This window comes from Chiroxiphia lanceolata, chromosome 22 (genome assembly GCF_009829145.1).
Source record: "Chiroxiphia lanceolata isolate bChiLan1 chromosome 22, bChiLan1.pri, whole genome shotgun sequence".
Taxonomy (NCBI): domain Eukaryota; kingdom Metazoa; phylum Chordata; class Aves; order Passeriformes; family Pipridae; genus Chiroxiphia; species Chiroxiphia lanceolata.
Window position 1 is genome coordinate 6135143 of NC_045658.1, and position 21562 is coordinate 6156704.

The 21562-nt window shown below is 46.3% G+C and overlaps 2 protein-coding genes across 10 annotated transcripts; one reads left to right on the forward strand and one right to left on the reverse strand.

Annotated features, from left to right (window-relative positions):
* Positions 1 to 784: 784 nt before the first annotated feature.
* On the reverse strand, positions 785 to 11275 carry LOC116797425 (solute carrier family 35 member E2A-like). Of its 5 annotated transcripts, none has more exons than XM_032708949.1 (9): positions 10545 to 10670; positions 6989 to 7514; positions 6401 to 6536; positions 5525 to 5652; positions 4658 to 4778; positions 4276 to 4329; positions 3700 to 3772; positions 3055 to 3200; positions 785 to 2827 (listed from the first exon to the last, which is right to left on the reverse strand). In XM_032708949.1, exons 2-9 carry the CDS (start codon positions 7311 to 7313, stop codon positions 2584 to 2586), a joined length of 1227 nt encoding a protein of 408 aa, XP_032564840.1. In that variant the 5' UTR covers positions 7314 to 7514; positions 10545 to 10670; the 3' UTR covers positions 785 to 2583. The 5 variants fall into 5 exon arrangements, with proteins under 5 accessions (XP_032564840.1, XP_032564844.1, XP_032564843.1 ...); XM_032708953.1 differs by lacking the exon at positions 10545 to 10670 and adding an exon at positions 11151 to 11275 and having other exon boundaries at positions 2584 to 2827; XM_032708952.1 differs by having other exon boundaries at positions 2584 to 2827; positions 10603 to 10718.
* LOC116797427 lies at positions 10509 to 20712 on the forward strand. 5 transcript variants are annotated; one of them, XR_004360654.1, is made up of 10 exons: positions 10734 to 10819; positions 10967 to 11057; positions 12240 to 12393; positions 14361 to 14506; positions 15825 to 16001; positions 16703 to 16816; positions 18311 to 18397; positions 19285 to 19432; positions 19865 to 20265; positions 20323 to 20712. XR_004360654.1 is itself a non-coding variant. In XM_032708955.1 (9 exons), the coding sequence occupies exons 1-9, from the start codon at positions 10809 to 10811 to the stop codon at positions 19894 to 19896; spliced, it is 960 nt and encodes a 319-aa protein (XP_032564846.1). In that variant the 5' UTR covers positions 10734 to 10808; the 3' UTR covers positions 19897 to 20712. The 5 variants fall into 5 exon arrangements, 3 of the variants coding, with proteins under 3 accessions (XP_032564848.1, XP_032564846.1, XP_032564847.1); XR_004360655.1 differs by having other exon boundaries at positions 19865 to 20208; positions 20266 to 20712; XM_032708955.1 differs by having other exon boundaries at positions 19865 to 20712.
* Positions 20713 to 21562: the final 850 nt, after the last annotated feature.

Consider the following 21562-nt stretch of genomic DNA (forward strand, 5'->3'; position numbering starts at 1 on the left):
GTGAACTGAGCGCAAACGCAGCGGTTCTAAATAGGGGAGTTCATGAGGGGGAGCCACAGGAAGGGGCTGAAGGCAGCGCAGGGAAACTCATTATGTGCCGCCCCTTAATTATGAATCCCTCGCTTCGGCTGGGAAACGGTGACATTTGGGACACAGTAACACCTTAGTTACGTTTAAATTTAAATTCACGTTTAAAGGAATTCACATTCAGGGTGCTGTTCCTCTGTATTCGACAGAGGTAAAGCAAATAACCCTCACGGCTCCTCATCGCTGCCTGGGTGTGGCCGCGAGAAACGAAGTGAAAGAAACCCTAAAAATGTCCCGAAAGAGGATTTTTTCCGGCAGAAACGGAACTGCTGCCATCACAAACCGGGGTGCGACACTTGCCGTGGATTCTTAACAAAGAGAAAAAAAATGCTCCTTGTTTACACAGCCAGCAAAGGAGATTTACTGGTATGACTGTGGAGGAAGGAAAGGCCTTAAAAGTGGGCAGACAAGAGGTGGGTTTGTTTAATCTAATAAAAACAGAGGACAGAGAAAAGCACCCAAGGTCAACAAACCCCAAGGAGAACAGGATTGTTGTGCTGCCACTCCGGCATTAAAATGACAAGTTCCAAAATCCTCCCAGGGCTGGGTTTGGGTCACTCAAAGTTTTTTCAGCACTAGAAAAAGCTGGGGTTTAAAATGAAGCTCAAGCAGGTGGTGGTGGGATTTACAGCAGAACAGAGCTGGGATTTCTGTCTGCAGAAATATGATGCAAACCACACTTTTTTTTTTTTTTTGGTAGTTATACTTTCAAAAATCTCAGTGTATTTGGCAGAAAACAAACAAACAAAAAAAAACCCCACAGAGCTCCACGCCACAGTCCACAGCTTTTATAAAAGTGACAAGAGTACAAAAGAAACAAAATACCACAGACACATCACATACAGAATGAGGAAAACCTGGCATTTTTAGGGGAATATGCCCCAGGCAACCAGTCAGGTGTGGGAATGCAAACTGAAGTGAGCATTGGCACCAAACAAGCACAAACTACTGAAACAGGGACAGCTGCTCCAGAGAGGCTCTTGGACACATCTTTGCTCTCTGCAGGAACAGCTCACTAAAGCCAGTGGAATTCCTCACAAGTGGAAATGTAACCATGAGCCTAAATTTCACAGGAACTCTACTGGAAACTTCCTATTCGCAATTATTTTTACCACTATATCCACGCTACAGTCTTCCAGAAGAGTGGCAAGTGTTAAAATCCGCTCATTTGAACTGTTAGTTATGTTCCCAAAAAGTCCATTTGAATGCTTTTGTAGCTACTTGTGCTTTTTTTGCCAAAACTAATTACTAGTCTTGAGAACTTCAAAAAGGAAAGTTAGGATTTAATCTTTGACCTACCACAAAACAGAATCTCCTTTAAAAAAAAAAAAAGAAAACTTAAGAGCAGCAGAAATAAAGATTTGCCTCAGTTTATGGTTAATGTTCCTCCCTTCAGTGACCTCTGTTCCAGATACCTCAGATTATTTACATAATCAGAAATTACACAAATACTTTTACACACAGGTCAGAATCATAACCCTGAGTTTCTAAAAGGCAGCGTTTCGTTGCGCTCTTAGAAATAATACAAAAACCCACCCACTTATTTCCTCATAACAGAAATGCATAATAAAATGCAAGAAATTAAAATGGTTTCTCAGAGAAATACGGAGCTCCTGCTTCCTTTATCACCGAAGTTTTCAGTGTTTTTTACCTCTAAGCAACTGTAAGTATTTAATTCACCACTCCACATATGTGTGTGTGTGAATACTTGCATTTCAGTTTTGTCAATGCATGATCAGAATGAAATTTTAGGAGAAAAATCAGTTTTTATCCGTAGATTTGTCGTTGGAAATAGCTGCTCACCACTGCTCTGGGGCACAGACTCATTCCCAGCGTTTGCTCCAACTAAACAGACACCAGAGTAAGTTTTTATGGGAGAGAGAGGGGTGGTTCCCTCTCCGAATCACAGAATATCCTGAGCTGGAAAGGATCATCACTCCAACTCCTGGCCCTGCACAGGACACCCCAAAATCCCACCCTGTCCCTGAGAGCGTTGTCCAAACGCTCCTTGAGCTCTGGCAGGTTTTGGTGCCCAAAATGCAGGAAATGTGGAGTAACAACCGGGAATTTCAGTTACGCCCCAATTCCATCCCACTGCCAGCAGAACACAGCAAGGGGCCCACGTTTTCACATTACTTTGATGGGGAGGGAGGCAGGAATTGCTTTCCCACGAGCCACTGAAGTTCTTTCACTAATACAGGCTCGGTCATTATTTGCAGTCAAGGAGAGACACTAAAGCCCACGTTTAGCACGTTCCAGGACACCAGGTCCTGGCTGGGGTATCAGTTGGTCAGTACATCAAGGCTTACTGGATCCTCCCCAGGTCCTTCCTGCTGAAGGTCCCGGGATCAAGGGGAGCAAGGCTTGCTGGATCCTTCCAGGTCCCGGGCTCGACCTGAACTCCAAGGAACCCAACGGCATCAGCAGCTGGAGCAACAACCCCCTTTGGGATGAGTTCCTTTGAGTTACACTCGGTCGGAAGAACAAATGGCCATATTAATCATAGGGTTCCAAATCCTTGGGAATCAGTGGCTCTTTGTCCTCAGTGGGACCCTGTGTGGGCTGTGGGGGGGTGGCCAGGTTGTGCAGGGTCTCCTGCTGATGCTGCTTTGCTTTGTTGTAGAGCAGGACCCCGATGGTCACCAGGACGGTGCCGATGGCCGAGAGGCTGGTGATCTTGTTCCCAAACACGATGATGCTGAGCCAGATGGACAGGGCGTGTTTCACAGTGCTGGCAACGCTGCAAGGCAATTAAAAACCAAGGTCAGAAAAAAAAAAACCTTTGTCAGATCCCACACACAACCTCTGTTTTCCTTTCTTTTCAAACACCAACTCAAACTCCACTTCCAACCCCAACCGTTCCATGATTTACCTCCTTCGATTCTTTGCACACCCTCTCCTGCCCAGTGCTCAAGCAGAAATACTGAGCAAGGAGAAAAGGATGTGAAATGGTGCTCCTAGTTTTACCTGAAAGTCACAGGAGAAATTTTTCCCATCAAGGCATAGGCTGTAACACTTTGGAGGTGGAACAAGACTCCATCTATCAAGAGAAGTATGACAATATCCTGGTTGTAGCTGAAGCTTCTCCCACTTTTCCCAATCACAGGCACATCCTAAACAGCAAAAAAAAAAAAAAAAAAAATTTGAAGAGTTTTACATTTAAACTTCAGCAAAACAAAACCTAAAACATACAAGACAGATAATATAAATTTTCCCCTAAAATATATCAGAAAAGCAGCTCTCATCTGACTGAACTTCCCAGTGTGTTCGGCCTGTTTTCTTTTTTGAACACTGATGCACAGCAATAAAATGCCACCATTTAAAGGATACATATTCAACCTGCTTTATTATACTCACTTTAGCTTAATTTTATTTTCAAAGAGTTAATGTTCCTGTACACCATGTGAATATCGACAAAAAGCCAAAAAATATGTAAGATTTTGTTTTCAAGTCTTTATCTAAAACTTCAAATGCACTTGGACAACATTTGTCTCAAAAATCCTGAGATAAACTCGGGCATTTTGAATCAACTCTTGTCTGTATTACATTATTCATTGAAAATCTTCTCTTTTTTACTCCCCCAATCCCTTGCAAAAGGTGAATTCAAATTACCATGAAAAAGATCCAAGCTGGAATAAGCATAACCACTGCAGCAGCACTTGTGTAGAACTGAAGCTCTGGGGCTCTACAAAGGAGAAAAAAACCACTAATTAAAATGATTAAAAGCTTCCTTTTTCAAAGCAAAGAGAGGGGTTTGCCTTTTGTGCTGGCTGAGAGGGCAAATATTTTCAAGACCAAAACCTGCATTTTATCCCATGGTAAAACATATATATATATATATATATAGCTAAAGGTGTTTTTTTAGCACTTTACCCCTGGTTTATGTTTCGTAGTTAAAACATCAGTTTAGTTCTGGAGTTGCTTTCTGCATGCCTAATAATATTAAGGGATGGTTTCTGATTGCAGAATAAGGACTAGTTTCTGTGAAAATGTGATTTTTTGGGAGTTATGCTGGGAGTTGTAGCTGATTATGAAACTCCAGCTGCAGTGGGAGCACAGGGAGTTTCCTTTCCCCAAAAAAATGATTTTAGTGAAGGCTGTCTGCAAACAGTCTGGTGCAATGCAATCATAAATACATGCAGCCCAAACTCCATCCATAATCAAACCTGAAATATTTTTAATACTTACGAAAATCTGTATTTATCTCCGCTGAGAAGTTTTTTGGAAAAGACGTTTTGCAAACTGAAAAAAAAAAAAATTTTTGAAAAAAATCACCATTTACCTGGATTTTAGTTAGGAAAAAAATCAATCAATCCCTGATAATGACAGTTTTTTCCTTCAGGTGAGGAAATGCATTTTCTACAACTAAAGAAAGGAGTTTGGTCTTTTTTAACTAATGGGATCATACTATTTAATCTCATTAATGCTCGTGGATATGAGAGAGAAATTGTATCACCTGTTAAAAATGCCTTTTAAATACCAACATTTAAATGCAGTGTACAGAACTAACTACAAGAAACACTAAAGAAAATCCCTTTATTCCACACACACGGCTCTCCTTATCCCTTACCAGTCCATGATATTGGTGGATAAAGCTGCTGAGAACCCCAGAATGTTGAAGCTGATTTCAGTGGCTGTACACAGAGCCAGCCCTCCCATCACAGGGATGAGGGAGAGATTCACCAGCAATCCTGCAAAGGAAAAGGGGAAAACTCAGCTTAATTCCTGCATTTCCAGCATGTCAGGTACTCTTGATAGGCAGGTACTACTGCCTTTAACTGGAGGAAGGAACAACTGTCATGTGAAAGGATTTAAAAGCAGAGAGGTACCTCAGACAACAGCAGGAGAGTCTTGAAAACAACATGGAAATAAACTCAGTGATAAAATATCTCCTCTGGGAAGGAAAATGCACCAGAGACTGTCTTGGTTTCATATTTTTCTGGTGAATATGAAAATATGAAAATGCCAGAAGAAAGTTCTGCTCTCTCTGTTCACTCTGTGACTGAATTACTTTCCTTCCTCTGCCTTATTCCAGCCTCAAAGCCACCTGAACTGTGTCACCCCTCTGGGAACAAGCAAAACCTCTCCAAGCAAACAGCAAGAGGTTGCACTGGAGTCACAGGGAAATCACACTGGGCTGGGGCCTTTTTTTGGTGGTTGTTTTTAAATCAGAGTGAAGAAGAATTTTAAATTGTCTTTAAAAGGAGTAACACACTGAACTTCAGTTATTTAAGGGCATAATAATGTTTTCTTGACAGAAAAATTACTTCACACCGCATTAAAACAAACCCTTTTTTACTCCCATATACTCTGCTTATTGAGCTCAGAATGATTCTTCCAGCTGCATTTCTTACATTCTGGTGGGCTTTCCTTCTCTGTGGCCAAAAAAAAAATAAATCAGAGTAACTAAATCCCATTGCAACAGTGAAGTGCTCACCAGTGTATTCCCCCAGAATCATCCGAGACATGATGACAGTGAAAATGGGAGCAGAGCTTTTCACCGTTTCTGCAAAGGAAACTGCCACGTTCTTCAAGCTCACAAGGCCCAGGACAACTGTTGCAAACCTGCAGGAGAAGAACAGGAGAAGAAATGAAGAAAAAAAAAAAAACCCTAAGAAATCAATTAGAACGTCAGAAGAAGCGAAGCAGGAAATAAAATAATGCTTTAAGAGCTCCTCAGACACCCAGAATAGAAAGAACTGCACTATAATTCTAAAGTCTTCAATTAGGCTCAGTAGAAAAAGTAAAAATCTGCTGATAAACAGTAATTCACCACGGAAATTTTATCTCCAGTTATCCATCTTTAGTGTAAATTAGATATGCTGCATATTTACCACAGTTTAAATCATTAAATTAATCTAATTTGTCGCTTATTTGATTATTCTTTATCAGTTTTGCAGTGTAAAGGAAACAAAATCATTTATTCTTATTCTCTCCTAGACCACAAACTGATAGTACCCCAGCACACAGCAAATATTGACTTTTGAAAGATAAATATTAATAGCCTGGATCACTTTTGAGGCAAAAAGCTGGTAAATACCAGTGCACTAAACAAACATCAGCCTCAAAAGAGAAGGAGAAGAAAGTAAATGGGAAGAGAAGTGTGTTCTGAAAGAAGGTAAATGTGGTGGGAGGCCAAGGTAGCCAAAAATGTGATTTTTGTGGGTGGGGGGAAATTCTCCAAACACTTTTTAATCAAGAATAAAAAGGCAGAGAGCCATGAAAATACAGCTTCTGTTCAGAAAAAAAAAATCACAAATATTAGTATAGGAAATTTTAGCAACTACAGTGCAGGAAATATTTACCCATTTACCTCATCAATCCAACAAAGAGCATTATCATGATGAAATTGGGGGGGTAAGAGATGCGGGTCTTGTGCTGGTACAAACAGCAGGGAACAAACATTTTTATACAGCCAATGAAGGTGGTTGAAAGCATTTGAACAGCACCTAAAGAGGATGAGAGGGGGGAAAAAATCAGTCAGAAGGTGGTGGGACACAACAAATCAAGCAACCTCAGAAAATTTGTCAGACAAACTCCTGTAGGACTTTAATCTACGACCAAAGTTTCATCTTTCAGCATGTGGAGGAAAGAACAGTGTCAGAAACCCCTTTAAAGAACATAATCACAGCTCACGAGTTCCCAGCCCCAAGATCTCTCCCCACATCTCCCAGCCAGGCCTTTTTCACTTCAGTTGAACCACTCTGTCCCTCAACTTCATACAAGAGGATCTGGTTCTATCAAATCATAGAATATCCTGAGTTGGAAGGGACCCACAAGGATCATCACCTCCTGGCCCTGCCCAGGATCCCAACAATCCTCGTGCCTGTGGAGCCTGCTCCAGCCAAATAAATCTTACATAAATATCTTCCTGGCATTCGAGTGCAAAGGAAAGGAGTACCTAACATGCTGGGCTCTCCTTCCAGCAAGGAGAGGATGTATTTGTTAAGAAAAAGAGTGCAAAAGCTGAAGAAGAACCACAAGGTGAGGTAGATGAGAGCGTGGGAGTTCCAGATGCCCAGGTCGGACTCGATGACCGTGGTCTCCGTGATGGTGATTTTGAGGACGTTCTCCTCGGGCACACTGTCGCTGCGAGCTATCACAAACTTCTCACTCCTGTGAGCAAAGAGGGAGCCCAGGTGGAACAGGGATTTTCCCTTTGGCTTCTCTTCCAGGGGCGAAGGACTCGGTGCCTCCGGAGTCTGAGCGCTTGCCACGGTCGACATGATGACTTTAAGGAATTAATGTTTGTCCTCAGCACGAATCAACATTGACTTAGCACAGCACTTGACTTAACAAAAATATCATGTGATTAATGCTTCATCTCCCATGGCCTGGAAAGGACCTGCACTTGGTCCTCCAAAGAACATCTTGCCCAAAAATAAACTCTGTGCGCTTCTTCATGTGGCCTGTTCCATGTTTTCTGCCTAAGAGGGAGAGAAGGAAAAAGCGTGTATGCTCTGAATGACATTTTAACTCCCTAATGCAGCAAAGATATCACATTTCTCCTGCACTTTGTCAAAGAGAAAAAGACTTGTGTAGTCTTTCAAGACTGGATTTTGAACTCCTCATATCGTGATACCAAGATTAGGCACCAAGAATTTATCTAAGGGAGGTTTCTTTAATTCTAAAATAGCACGTACACACACACACCAGACTTCATGTGGGTTTAAGTTCTTTCTCCTTTAAAGCACATCAACACAGCCTTTCCACTTATAACTAACTCCTCTTCCAGATTCTCCAGTGTCTTTGATCTCAGTCTAAGGTCTTCTTTAACCACTCCACAGAAAAATATTCCCAACCCAGCAAATCCAGGCAGGAGCCTGTACCCTTAATACTGTTATCAACCCGAGTCAAATAAGCAATCAATAATCAAGGACTGTAACTCCCAGTAATCACAAACACAATTATCCTGGTAAATGTGAATTCCTAGGTGAACAAATTAGGAAAATATATCCAAGAGCTTTCCAAACAGACTTGTTCTCTATTTAATTACTTGTAAATAATGCAACATCACTTATTTTGCCACGCAGAACTGCTGTACCTTGCAATTCAATATCAGTACTTGCAATAATTCTTAAAGCCTTTTTTATTAGATCTGACAGAAAAAAGGCAATGAATCATTTGCAATGAAGAGCTTTCTCCTTTTACAGATGGCACAAAATGTGCCAAGTTACAGTTGCAGAATCCAGAGAGCACCAAAACCCCCCCTGTGACCTTCATCCCTCCCCAGCCAGGCAGGGTCAGCCAGTGCCACTCAGGGGTTCAAAGTCTGTGTTGAGAAACAAAGAAACTGCACCTGAGCAGCTGATCTGCAACATCAAAACACACTTTGAATTTATCCCTTTTATTTCTGCAGCCTTTGTCTTACGAGCAAGTGAAAATTGGATGAATCAGATGCAGATGAATTGAGGGACTGGAGCTCTTTTGTTCCTCAGTGAACAAGCACTCGGGGAAATTACATTTTAAATGCTTGTCTCCAGAAGCACATTTAGTGGACAGACAAGACAATGGGCCTTAAAAAGGGATTCTTGTGGGGGAAGTTAATTACTGGACATCTTGGAAAAGCCATCTGAAATGAGATCATAACACTACAGTGCATCAAACAACAGCAGCACAACCAACATTCAATGGCAAGAGAAATACAACAGCTGTACCAAGAGCTACTGCACCTGCCCTGATTCTGGGAGCATGTGAACAGGTGAACAGGACACATTCTTTTCTTCAGGGTTTTTTTTTTGCCCAATGTGGCATCTCAAATGAATCATAAAGAGGTACTAAAGAGTTAAATATCTCCTGTCAGTCTCAATATCCTACAGAGCAGCTGCTTTACAGTGAAATTTTCCATTCCTCACATTCTCTGGTTCTGTTGTTACAGCCAAGCACTGAAGATTTCCATCCCCGTTCCTTTATTTCTTTCCATTTTCCCAGGAAATCATGACAGCAGCAAACCAAGGTATGAGACCCTCCAACACCCTCGTGTTAAACCCCATGCTTGTGTTAACCAGGTTCAACACAAAACTTTGAAGGAGGAGACACGTTCTCCAAGAGAATTTGGTAAGAAAAATGGATTCTTGGCTCCTCCTCCTTTTTCAGGTCTTAAAAAAATGCCCCTCTACATTCAAAATAGTTACCTCAGCTTTTTCAGTATCTTTTCTGTTTATACAAGTCAATTAAAATCAAAAGCAATCAAGCACCATGAAACTCCCACCCTCGGCAGCATTGGGATATCAGGTTTGATATCACTGATTCCACACATGGCAGGAAGCAGAACGGCAAATAAGAACAGAACTACTCCCCTAAATTACTGACCTGCTGGCTTAAATCATCTGGAAAGCCTAAATGGGCTGAAAGAGTTCTCCATCTGGAACTAATTCAGCCTTCCTCCCTCAAGGCCAACCAGCAGCTGATGTTTACCAACAGCTGAAAACGTGGCAGTGGTTGGCAGTTGTTTCTCTTGGATTACACACAAAGCCTCAGTCGTCCAGCTCAAAAGAACCAGCACCATGCACACTGCCTTTTCCTTGTATCTCCTCCAACCTTTAAGTACCCTGCCAGTAACAACGTCGTGTCAAGGTGGAAAGCACATCCACAAAGAACTCTCTGAAGTCAGCTTTACTCAAGAAAAACTAAAGCTCAATTATGCTGCAAGTGCTTAAGGCCAATATGACAGTGAAAAAACAGACTTGTGTCCGTGACCCTTCATGTGTTACACAAGAGGTCACCCAAACATTGCCCCCAGCACAGCAAACAGCGCAGAATTCAGCAAGTTGTGGCTATTAACAGCTTCACTATATTGTAACGATAAACACAGGCTGTAAGCACAATACCAAAACTATTAACAGCTCCCACACGGAGACGATGCCGAAAGATTGCAATAGCTTCAGGACTTTTCTCGCATTCCAACGCTGTTTCTGGTCACCCACTCCTAGAGCCTTCCCTGCCCATTCCGAACCAGCCCCACGCAGGCAACTCCCGCTCGCCTTCCAGTCCCCGCAGAGCATCCCGAGCATCCCCGGCACAGGAGCTGCACCGCGGCCTTTCCGCCCGCCCCTCCGGGCCCAAGGGCTTTCCAGAGACCGCCAGCACCCACATTCCCCTTCCCAGGGCCGGCCGGGGATGCTGCTCTCCATCAGCGCCCGCTCTGCCCTCCCTCCCTCCCTCCCTCAGCGCATCCCGCCCGGCACCTGCGGGCTCCCCGCACGCCGCCGCCGCTCCCGCGGCTCCGGCAAACCCGGGATGCGGCTCCCCGGGGGATGCGGCTCCCGGGATGCGGCCATCCCCCATCCCATCTCATCCCGTCCCTTCCCGTGCCGCGCCCGGAGCGCCGGGCGGGGAGGCGGGTCCGGCCCCGCACCGCCCCGCCGGGGCTGCACCGGGCACCGGCCCCTCGGGGCGGAGAAGCGCCCCGGGCTCGCCCCTTTGTCACCGCGGCCGTTCGGGGGAGGCCATTTTACCGAACCCACGAGGAAACGACCCAAAGGAGCGGGGCGGGGGGTCACGGGGGACACGCACAGCGAGAACCGCGCCGAGCCCCCGCCGCGCCGAGCCCTCCATGGCCCGCGGGGGCGGACGGGGCGGGGACGCCCCTCGGGACCCTCGGGAGCCCTCCCCGGCCGTGCCGGGGAAGTGACGTGCGGGGTGTCCCCCGGAAGCGCTGCGGGGGCCCCTCCGCAGCCATGTAGGTCCCGTCAGAGCGGGGCGGGAGCGCGGCCGCGGCCATGGACGGCAGGTACGGGCGGCACCACGCGCGGCGCGGGGGGGGCCCCGCCGCGCTGCCCACGGCGGGGCAGTGCCGGGGGTGGGGAGGGCGCGGGCGGCCCCCCCCCCCCGCGGGTGCGTGGTGCGGCCCCGTGACCGTCCCGTTGTGTCCCCGCAGCGGCGCCGCGGGCCCGGCGGGGCCGAGCCTGCCCAGCCTGCCCAACCTCACCCCGCGACACCGGCAGCTCATCCCCACGCCCTGCGGGCCCGTGAGTACCGACACCCCGCGGGATCGCACACACCCCCGCGGCTCTTGTCGTGGCGCTCGGCCCAGCCCCGGGTGGCTCTCCCGCCCCTCTCACCGGCATCTCCGCGGAGCCCGTCCCTCCCGGGGATACAGGGTCCCTCCGTCCCTCCTGGAGATTACAGGGTCCCTCCATCCCTCCCAGGGATACAGGGTCTCTCCGTCCCTCCCGGGGATTACAGGGTCCCTGTGTCCGCGTTGTTACCTTGCCTGGGAGGAATGGGAAATGGAATGGGAATGGGAAAAAGTGCCTCTAATCCGTGCCCGTATTAAGGTGGACTGGGGAGTTCAGGTGTCTGCCCTCCAAGGCTTGTCACAGAACGAGCATCTCCTGATAGAGAGTGATAGAATTATGGAATGTCCTGAGTCGGAAGGGACCCCCAGGGATCAGCCAGTCCAACCCCTGGCCCTGCCCAGGACACCCCAACAATCCCACCCTGTCCCTCAGAGCGTTGTCCAAATGCTCCTTGAGCTTTGGCAGCCTTGGGAAGTGACCATTCCTTGGGAAGTGACCATTCCATGGGAAGTGACCATTCCATGGGAGGCCTGTTCCAGTGCCCAACCACCCTCTGGGGGAAGAACCTTCTTTCCTGAGATCAGCCTAACCCTGCCCTGCTGCAGCTCCAGCCATTCCCTCGGGTCCTGTCCCTGGAACAGGGATGGGAGCAGAGTCATCTCTCTGTGTTGAGTTCCTGCAAGGATGTTGCTTCACCTGAAGTATTTCAGTGAAAGAAAATAAGGACCTCACCTCACTGAGAACCCCGAGCCTGTATTTACAGTTCTCTAAAACTGAAAGTCTGGGAATGTGTTGCCTGCTGGACACCCCCGTGCTCTGACAGGGGTACGTGTGGGCACTGACAGTCTCCAGGCCAGGAGATGGGATTATAATGCCATGACCTCTGTGAGGCAGAAAGGCTGGAGGTATAAACCAGGGCAGTCTAGGCTGAGATTAATTACACAATAAAGTTAGACTTCTCCCTTCCTCAGCAATTTTGGACTTTCAGTTCAGTTGGTGGGTTTCTCTTCCTTTTCCCAAGGGAAAACCCTGCACTGCCTCATTTACCCAACTTGCCCTAATGTGTTTTTTTTTAGGAACAGCAACGAGTTTATTCTGCGTTATGTGTTCAGAAATGTTCTTCCTTTCCAGATAAAGCCATGTTCAGAGCTCTCATTCCCTGTGAAGATCTACTTCTGTGTCACTATTTTGTCTCTGCTGAGTGTCATAGGACTCACCATAGAGACACTGGTCCGGCAGACCGAGGAGGATTTCACCATTTCCTTTATCCAGTTGGTTGGAGTTGGTAAGAAACTGTTGGGATTCTGAAACAAATACATTTTTTTCCCCCAAGGTATAATGAAGCAGCAACTGAAGTTTCTTATGTGAGAGGTGCTGAATGTTCAGCTGTGCCAGAAAAGCTTCCAGTTCCCATTTTAATGTCTGATCTCAAACAAGAAAATGTGAAGTCACCTCTCTGTGCTAAGTTCCTGCAAGGATGTTGCTTCACCTGAAGTATTTTATTAAAATAAGAACCTCATTTTTAAAAAAAATCCCTTTTTTGTCTAATATTTTTCCCCCACTGGAAGATCCAAACTTCCTTGGATATTTCCAGTGAGAGCTTCAACAGAAACTTATTTTTGTATTCTTGGGTCCATTTGTCTCAAATAGAAATTACCATGAAAATAATAAACTATTTCAGGAAGTGGCTTTAGCAGGTCTTGGCTGCCAAAACAGTGTGAAAAAGGAGAGATTGTGGGTGTAACACAGTCCTTGCCTTCCAGCTCTCACCCAGAGGGAACAAAGACAATAGCTTTGTTCCAGATTCTATAATTAGACAAATCCCAACAATGCTTTAATTCCAAACCTCTGATTTAATGAGCAGCTCTTCACACAGGGCTCACAAAGCTGCAGTGTTAGAACAGCCTGAAGAACCTGCATATTAAATCAGTCACAGACCTGGGAAGTTGAAGCCACACTTGCCCATCTGTTTTTCCCCCAAACCATGTTTTCTGTGTGGTAGACAAAGACTGACAGGACAGGTGTTTCCTTAAAGAAAAATAGATGCCCTGGCAGTAACAATCTCTTGGGTTTACAATTAGATATTTAATTTAAGGGGGGCTGGGGATTTAATCTGTTGGGAAATATTCATCCCCAAAACCAAGGGGGTGTCCTGTATTTCAGAAATGTGCATATGCCACCTCTGCAAAAAGCTTGATAATCAGAGCTTATTTTCAAATTATCTTTGCAAAATTTCTTCTGATTGAGCAGCTGAATTTGCAAAACAAGGAAATGCTACCTTAAGTCTTTGAGGTCTTCCTGAGGTCAAGAGCATGTCCAAAAAATCCCGTGATTCACTCTGTAATTTGCCAATCATTTTCCACTCTCTCAGTCCCTGTTAAGAGCAGTGGAAAAGGAAGTTCAGTCACTGAAGGTTTGTTTAGACACTCAAGTTACTGTGTTCCTTTGAAGACTTGGACAGCACTTTGTCCCCATGTCCCAGCCTTGCAAAAGTGGAGGGGATTTTACGTGTGGGATCCAGGAAGCAGCACTCTGGAAAAAGAAACCTATTGTTACTTTGGCTGTGGGAAGAAGGACCCAGTGTTTGCAGGAGCATCCTATAAAAGAACAAAGCCTTTTCCTTATTTAAGCTTTGCCAGAACAGCACAGAGTTCACGGTGACAGGTGACTGGGGGGGGTTGATGTGTTTTATAAAAGCAGAACTCAGTTATTTTGCAGGGTGGGGTGTTTCAAAATTTCCACAGTAAAAGTAAACTGAATCCAGTCTGTCCAAGTTCAGCTCAACACACAAACCATGTGCAGTGGCCAGACAACACTGCAGAAGGGTGTGTGTGAGAGTAGTAAACTGCTTGTTAGTCACCTGAATTACTCTCCCTGGGAAGATGATGTCATTTCAGTTCTTTAATAAAAATGGTGCTGCTTCATTTAATTCAAATATTCAGTTGGACATGATCAATGTAGTGCTCGTAGATTAACACAGCCCAGCTGCCAGTTTGGGTGGCTGATACACTGCCATTTGCAAAGAGTTACTTCACAAGGAATTTAAAAATCTAACTGATTATTTAATTTCCTGGGGAGAGTGTTTTAAGTTTCTAGTTCAGGCTCCTTGGTAGGAGCAAAGGCGCTCCGGGCCGAGCAGCCTCAGCTCTGTGGTTCTGCTCAGGTTTTTGGCACCCAGATGCAGCACAGTGGGAAGTTTTGCTGGTGTTCAGTGTGTCCTCACCTGGCACTGGCCTTGCCTTGTCCCCCCAGTGTTCTGTGTGTACTATGTGAGCCGGGGGATCCTGCAGGAGAACCGCCAGGAGCTCATCGTCTTCGTGCTCTCCATCCTGCTCGTGATGCTGCGCTCCATCACCAACTTCACTGTCCTCCCTGCTGAGCAAAAGCCAAAGCTCCTGGTCAGTCTCTCCTGGTTTCCATTCGTTTTTCCTTTCCCCACATGTTGGGTGTGAAAACCCATCGTTAGAAAGGCAGGATGTCTGTGGTGAGGGCACTGCTGACAGAAATGTCGGTTAATCTGAGTTAGTTCCTGTTGAACAACAGGGTGTGCACGTCCACAGCTGCAGGTCTGCTCCTCTGAGCTCTTCCCTGGGTTTCTTTGTGGCAGAATCTGGAAGTAACATAAATATCAAAGGATTACACAGGGTTACTGCAGAAAACACCCTTCACTTCACCTGCTCTGCTTCACATCTGGCCTAAAGTCACATAAATTTAACCTGTGGATAGAACTGGAATCTCCAGTCCATAGGCAAGGACACAGCTCCACAAACACAGCCTTGTGTTTTTATGGGATTTATGGGAACCTGCTGCAGGGAAACAAAGATACAACAGGCTGGGGGAAGATACTGCCACAAGATAACCTGCCACAGGTTATCTTGTTTGCATTCATAGCAATTAAATGTGATACAAAGACTGTATTCTGTGCCTTACTGAGATCTGTAGTTAAACTTCCCCTTGCTGTGCTTCCCAGAAGTCCTTCCTTTTTAATCATGTCACAAATGGGAGAAGGAAGTTCCTTGCTGTGAAGTCACCCAAAAAATTATTCTTCAATAGGAGAGGTGGCAACCAAACTAGGAAGCTGGAGCAGAGGAGGATTTTCCAATTTAGTTTATGTATCAATTGTACATATCATTAAACAGGCTTATCTGCAGCAAATTGGGTTGTTTGTTTGGGTCAATAAGGAACAGGCATCAAAGGGGTGCAGGTTCCTTTAAGATGTGCAGCCAAGTCATCAGCTTATATATTAAACAAGAACCTCAAAGTAAAGCCTGCTGTGGAAGATGTGAAGAGAACTATTAAGGAAGGACTGGCTTTTTTACCAGTCTAACAGTAACTTGAATTACTGTAACTCCTGCTTCCTGAGCAGGAATCATTTCTAGTGTAAATATTCTCTCATCAGTGTAATTGTGAAGGGTGTTTTGCCACTTCAGCCACCTTTAAAGCAGCAGAGGTTTAGTGTGAATGAATGCCAGCAAGGTAAATACAGCCCAGACAAAACCTGTGTCTCCTGGAATTTAACAGGTTATTGGGAATAACCCACTGGAATCAGGGGGGAAGGTTCCCCCCGGTTGGTTTATGCCAACAGGAGGCCTAGAACCAGTCTGGCAGCCTGGTTTCCTTACTCCTGCACTCCTTTATTCCCAGTCAGAAGATCCCAGGTCACCCCCTGTCCCTGTTTTGCCGTGGGCAGTCACAGCCCTGTCTCTGTCCCCCCAGGCCCGCTTTGTGCTGATCCTGCTGGTTGGTTCCTTCGACGTGGTCTGTGCCATCATCCTCATCCAGAGCCAGAGCATGATGGCATTCCGGGTGGGGGGTGCCCTGGAGAGCCTTCAGTCCCAGTACTTCATGCTCAACCTCTGCTTCTCCATGCTCACTTTTGATCTCCAGGCACAGGTAAACAGCTCTGCCCCCCCCCACCTTCCCTTTTTTTTTCCCTCTTATTAGTAATAAGTTAGACAAGCTGAGCTAATTATTAACTCCCCAGAGCAATCTTGCCTCTGTCTTACCTTATAATAATGGTCATATCTCCAGGTTTCTATAGGGAAGCTCAGGTAAAATCCATAAAAATGAATCAACACATGTTTTATCACTGTCCTGCACTAAAGGAGAACTGAAACTTACTTTTGGGAAGTTTCTCCATAAAAACAGTAACATCCAGAAGCTCCAGCCCACCCACAGCCTCCTAAAACAGGAAAGGTTATTCCTGCACAACATCCCAGCTGTGTCCTACCCTTGGGGAAGTGATCCTGGGGTGGGAGAGGGGAACCTGCCCCACAGGGCAGTGGAGTGAGGTAACAACTGGAGTTATAGACAGACATGGGAAGTGAACCCCAAGTTTGTTCACAAAGTCTGCACTTCTGTCCACTACCCTTCATTCTTTACCACTGTGTTACCTTATGCTTTATCTGCCTTATCTTTGCTTCATCTTTGTTGTTGGTATCATGGCACACAGGGGAGTTCCTCTGTCCTGGTTTCCCATTCCATAAGGAAAGATTTTGCCCGACTTTCTGCTGCTGGGGATTTGTGCCAGGTGTTTTTTTCAGTGGCTGCAGGCTCTCAAAGCCGTGATTTTTCCCCATCTCTGCCCCTTCCAGCTTTGCCTGTGTATCCTGCTGATCAGCCTGCACAAGATCACCCTGGTGCACAACATCATCTCAGCCACGGGGGCCCTGTGGGGCTGCCTGAAGGTCACCATCGGCATCATCGCAGTGAGTGTTCAGCTGAGACCCAGGGAAACAACCCCTGAGCCTGCAGGGTCTCACCCTGAGCTCTCCCCCCAGCCTGGGGAGCCACAGCCACCCCCTTCCACACCCCTCTGCCAAGGGAAGGGAGCCAGGATGGAGAAAACCAGAGCCCCAACACCACTTCTAAATCTGTGCCTCACCTGAGAGGGTGAAACAGTCACATCATCATTCATTCTGTCTGAGGGACACAGTTTTATTCTCAGTCCTTGATCAGCTACTTAAGTGAAACCTGTAGGATCACACTTCCATGTTTGGACCTCTCTGACAAGGCTGGGTGAAACTGGGAACAGTCCTCCAAGTTACTGGGGTTGTACAGACACAGAGAGACTTCACAGGCCTCAAATCCTTAGGAAACCACACCAAAAAGGTTGGGTGGTCCTTTATGGGGGCAGCTTCTTCAAAATTCAGGGACAACATCCAGGTTAAAATGAGGATTTGTGAACTTGAAATGTCATTTTTCACATCAGTCAGACTGAACCTCCTCTGAAATCTTGAGACTGTTCCAAGAGTGATTGCAGAATCAGGGCCAGAGTACATCAGATATGTGAGTCTTTTATGACCAGGAAGGAGTTTAGGGGATTTTTGGGGGGGGTGAATGTTTTTTTTTAGGCTCCTTGGCTGTTTGCTTCGACATTCACACGAATTCCTGGCAGCTGAAATGCAGCTTTCCAATTGTTTTGATGGCTTTCCTTGCTAAAAATGGAGGTAGCACCAAGCAAGTGCTACCAAGCTAGCTAACCAAGCTAGTTACCAAGTGCTTTTAAAACACTTTGGTAACTCAGGTAACACAGAATCACCTTTCTCCTAATCAGAGTGATGCCTGATTTCCTGATGGGATTAAAAATGTAAAAAACCTTTCAGCTACTTTCCCCTCACCATCAGAAACAAAGTTCATCTGGGCAGTTGCTGCTCACAGATTACAAGTTCTTTGCTACTCCTGGAGTTGCCTTTAGGCACTAAAAGAGGCTCTGTCCTTGTAAGAAAGGAAAGAGTTGCTCCAGTTAGGTGGCCTCATGTCTTTACATGACTGGCTGGCAGTTCCTTCCCTCTTTCCCAAGTCCCAAGGTGAATTGGGAAACAGAATTCTGACAGTGAAATCCTCTTGCTTCTCCCAGGTTTTAGTGGGACATTTCAGTCCTCAGTGCCTGCACTGCCCTGAAGTAGAAACAAAGGTAGGGAAAAAAGCCACAGGGAGCTTTCAGGCTGTTAACATTCCTTTGTTTTAGAGAAAAACCTGAGCATACCCAAAGAAAAACACCATCACTCCTGGCCCAGCTCAGTGGAAAGCAGAGACTATATTTCCTGCTTAAAAAAAACACCTGGGAGGGCAAAATTACAGCTGAGAACTCAGCCTGACCAACACTTGAAACACCACTGAAAAATCAGCTGTTTGTAGCTTTTACAGAGTATATAACAACGAGTTATAGAGCTGTATGTGTGTCTTGTCTTATTTTACAGATTTTGAAAGAGCTGAAACCCCTGGTGTGGATTTTTCTGATCCAGAATGTCCCTGAAGTGGTGTATCTCATCTACCTGCTGTACACGGTAACGCAGCAAACTCACCTGGTTGGGAACAGCAAGGCTGGAGGGCTCCTCTTCCCTACTGGATCCTCGGGCCCAAAACATCCTCCTGTTGGATCTAAAGAGAGCAGCAGGCACATCCTGCCTCTTCAGGATCCATTTTTCAGGACAGGAACCATTTCAGCTTGATCTTGGACTGATTAGTCACAGGGAGAGGCTCTGGAAGTCTCTGGCAAGGTGTCCAGAATAATTAGGGAAAAATGCAACACAATCTTCCAGTACAAGACACAGAGCTCCTCAAAAATGCCTCCCTTCCTTCACGAGGTCTCAAGTGGTGCCAGAGCATTTGACCAGGGCCTCACCTGTTATGTTTTAAAGGATTTCTTAGGCAGCACCCCCAGCTGTTGATCCTGATGTAGCCAAAACAAGCCCACCCAAGTCCAGTGCTGGGTGTTACTTTGTGATAAAGCCTTTCCCTGTGGGGCTCCAGCACCTCCCACAAGATGTGAAAGGAGCAGGGAGAGAGAAGGGCAAGGGCAGAGCAGACTGTTCACCATGGGAAGGGCTGGAATGCTGACAGTGGCCAGGGTTTCTCCTGCTCCACATCCACAGTCTCCAGACATCGATAATAAAAGTCCCGGGGCTGCAGCCACCCCCATCCTTGGGGTTCTGTTCATCACAGTGTGCAGGCAAACCAGGCCCTTCCCATTACTCCAGGCCTGTTTGATCTGGCACAGCACAGCAGGACACTTTACCCTCCATCATCTAAACAGGAAATTAAGTTTAAAAGCAACCAGTTTGGGTTTTTTCTTCCCCCAAATTCCGCTTCTTTCAGAAATTCAGTGCTCCATTGCATCTTGTGGCTTCCAGGTTTTGGGTGTTGATTGCTTTATGTCTCCCTTTTCCTGCAGGTGATAAGGGAGTGGGGCAAAGGGAATTCCTACACTCTGGAAGCTGCTTTCATTACTGGCTCCTGCATTTCTGTTGCCATTAAATCTGTCCTGTTCTGGGCCCTGCTCCACGTGTACCGCAGCTTTGGGCAGGGGCTGAGAGAGAGAAGTAAGTACCTCAAAAACTTACCTGGGAAGGTTGGGGCCCGTTGTATCACAGTGGAGAGCCAGGAAAATAGGGATAGTCCCAGGAAAAGGCACATCCCTGAGGACCTCAGGCACTTCTGCAGCCTCAGGGTTTACTGGGTTGACCAAGCTCAGAAGCTTGAGTGGAATATGTGTGGTTCCTCCCCAAGGAAAGCTGACACTTGTTACAGTTCCTGCCAACTTTGCCAGGAATCCTGGTACCCAAAAAAATCAGGCCTGTGTGGAAGAATCTCTCAGCTACCTGTGATTTCTCTTACCATGCTGTATAATAACAGAGACACAGGATAAAGGGACCCAGAGAGCTCCTAATCCTAAACAACCCAGACCTCCTTTGGCAGGAAGGGCACTGCTGAGCATTGCTTTGGTGCTGACTGACCTTCCTCTCTGCCCACAGTGTTTTCTTCCTATGGAAGGATCGACTCCTGAGCCCCCCCCCGTGCTCCCCCTGCAGCTCTCACCGAGTGAAGGCACAGCAGGGGCAGCTCTGACCAAGCACCTGATCCTGAGTGGTAAATTAAGGGGCCACTTCCACGGGGGCTGGGGACAACACCACACATTCCTGGATGGTGCTGGAGAGCCACAGCAGGGCAGCTGGGGAGGGCTTGGAGAGCAGAGCAGCACTCAGTGCTCTCACCCCGGGGAGTTCTGGCAGGACAGAGCATCTCCCACTCCTCGTTTTCCTGCTCTTTGTAACCACGGGAGGTTCACAATGTACACATGAGTGTTGCTGCTGTAAAGGTGTTTTCCTGGGCCAGCACAGCCCCAGTGACAGAGCAGAGTGTTGCTGCTGTAAAGGTGTTTTCCTGGGCCAGCACAGCCCCAGTGACAGAGCAGAGTGTTGCTGCTGTAAAGGTGTTTTCCTGGGCCAGCACAGCCCCAGTGACAGTGACTTTGCACCCCCCATACCCCAGGTCTGGGTGTCTCTGTCCTGCCATCGCTGCTCAGCTCAGATTTTACAGTGGAAAGGCCGAGCCCTGCTGGTGTTTGGTGACAGCTCTTCCCTGCCTGGGGCTCTTCTTCCTCCTCTGACTTCAGAACATTTCAGTTCCTTGTTTTTCAGTCCCAGCTACACCCGAGAGCAGCTCACTCTGATCTCCTGTTCCCTCCAGTGTCTCTAACCAACGTGCCATCCCACGCCAGGGGAACTGTTACAAGCCTTTAATACTGTAATTTAAAGTTTGCTATTTTATTGACTGCAACCTTTAACTACTGGCTATTTTTAAATAAAGTACAAGCACAGTGTGTGTGTGTGTGTGTCTAATTATTTCACTTACAACAGCACGAATTCAATGGGAAATCTCACAAGCCAAGCAGGGAAGGGGCTGGAATTCACATGTGCTGTGACCATCAGAGTCCTCCTCAGGCACATCTTTATCTTGTACACTGCACAAAGCAGTTCAAAAATGGATTGCAGCTGATTAGGGAAATCTGCAAGGATTATATCAAAAACTATTAAAAAGCCCTATACAAAATTAAAAAATAATATAAAACATATGTAAAACAAATGTAAATATAAAATTAAATAAATTAAATATGTAAGTATATATTATAATTCTTATAAATACAAATACAAAATAAATTCAGAAGCCCTATTAAAAAAGTTGTATTTTTCTCATCCCAGTCTCCTAAACCTGAATCAAATCTACTTTCCAGGAGGCCCAAGGGGGGCATGAAGGGGTTGGATTGTGTGGCCCCACCTGCCAGAGCAGCAGCTGATGGCTGTGACTTCACTGCACAAGTCGGGGGGACTGTGAATTGTTGCTGAAATGGAGAAACACAATCAAGCACATTCAGGCCTTTTGTGCAGCAGGGCCTGCCCAGAGCAGGACCAGCAAGGGAAGGCTCTGACCTTGCAGAAAGCCTGGACTTGGCCAAAATTAGGTGAAAAAGTGTGTTTTATGCAATAAATAGAGTAATAAATAGCTTTGTGTCATACTGAGTGTCACTGTCCCAGCAATGGGGGTTACTGCTCTGGCCAGGGACAGCAGGAGTTTGTCACCAGCCAGGCAGGAGAAGATGGAAAATCCTTTCTGGAGTGCCCTGTAAAACAAATGAACTCCAAAGCAGCTCCATTACCTGCCCAAGGTGTCTC

What these genes read in the sequence shown, in the direction of transcription:
- LOC116797425 (XM_032708949.1), bottom strand. Translation starts at nt 7,313, where the DNA reads ATGTCGACCGTGGCAAGCGCTCAGACTCCGGAGGCACCGAGTCCTTCG. An exon ending in GATTCTGGGGGAATACACTG is followed by an intron (nt 4,779 to 5,524) that starts GTGAGCACTTCA and finishes TTTCCTTTGCAG; the next exon opens with GATTGCTGGTGAATCTCTCC. An exon ending in GGAGATAAATACAGATTTTC is followed by an intron (nt 3,773 to 4,275) that starts GTAAGTATTAAA and finishes TCTCCTTTGTAG; the next exon opens with AGCCCCAGAGCTTCAGTTCT.
- LOC116797427 (XM_032708955.1), top strand. An exon ending in TCATCTACCTGCTGTACACG is followed by an intron (nt 18,398 to 19,284) that starts GTAACGCAGCAA and finishes CTTTTCCTGCAG; the next exon opens with GTGATAAGGGAGTGGGGCAA. An exon ending in GCAGGGGCTGAGAGAGAGAA is followed by an intron (nt 19,433 to 19,864) that starts GTAAGTACCTCA and finishes CTCTGCCCACAG; the next exon opens with TGTTTTCTTCCTATGGAAGG.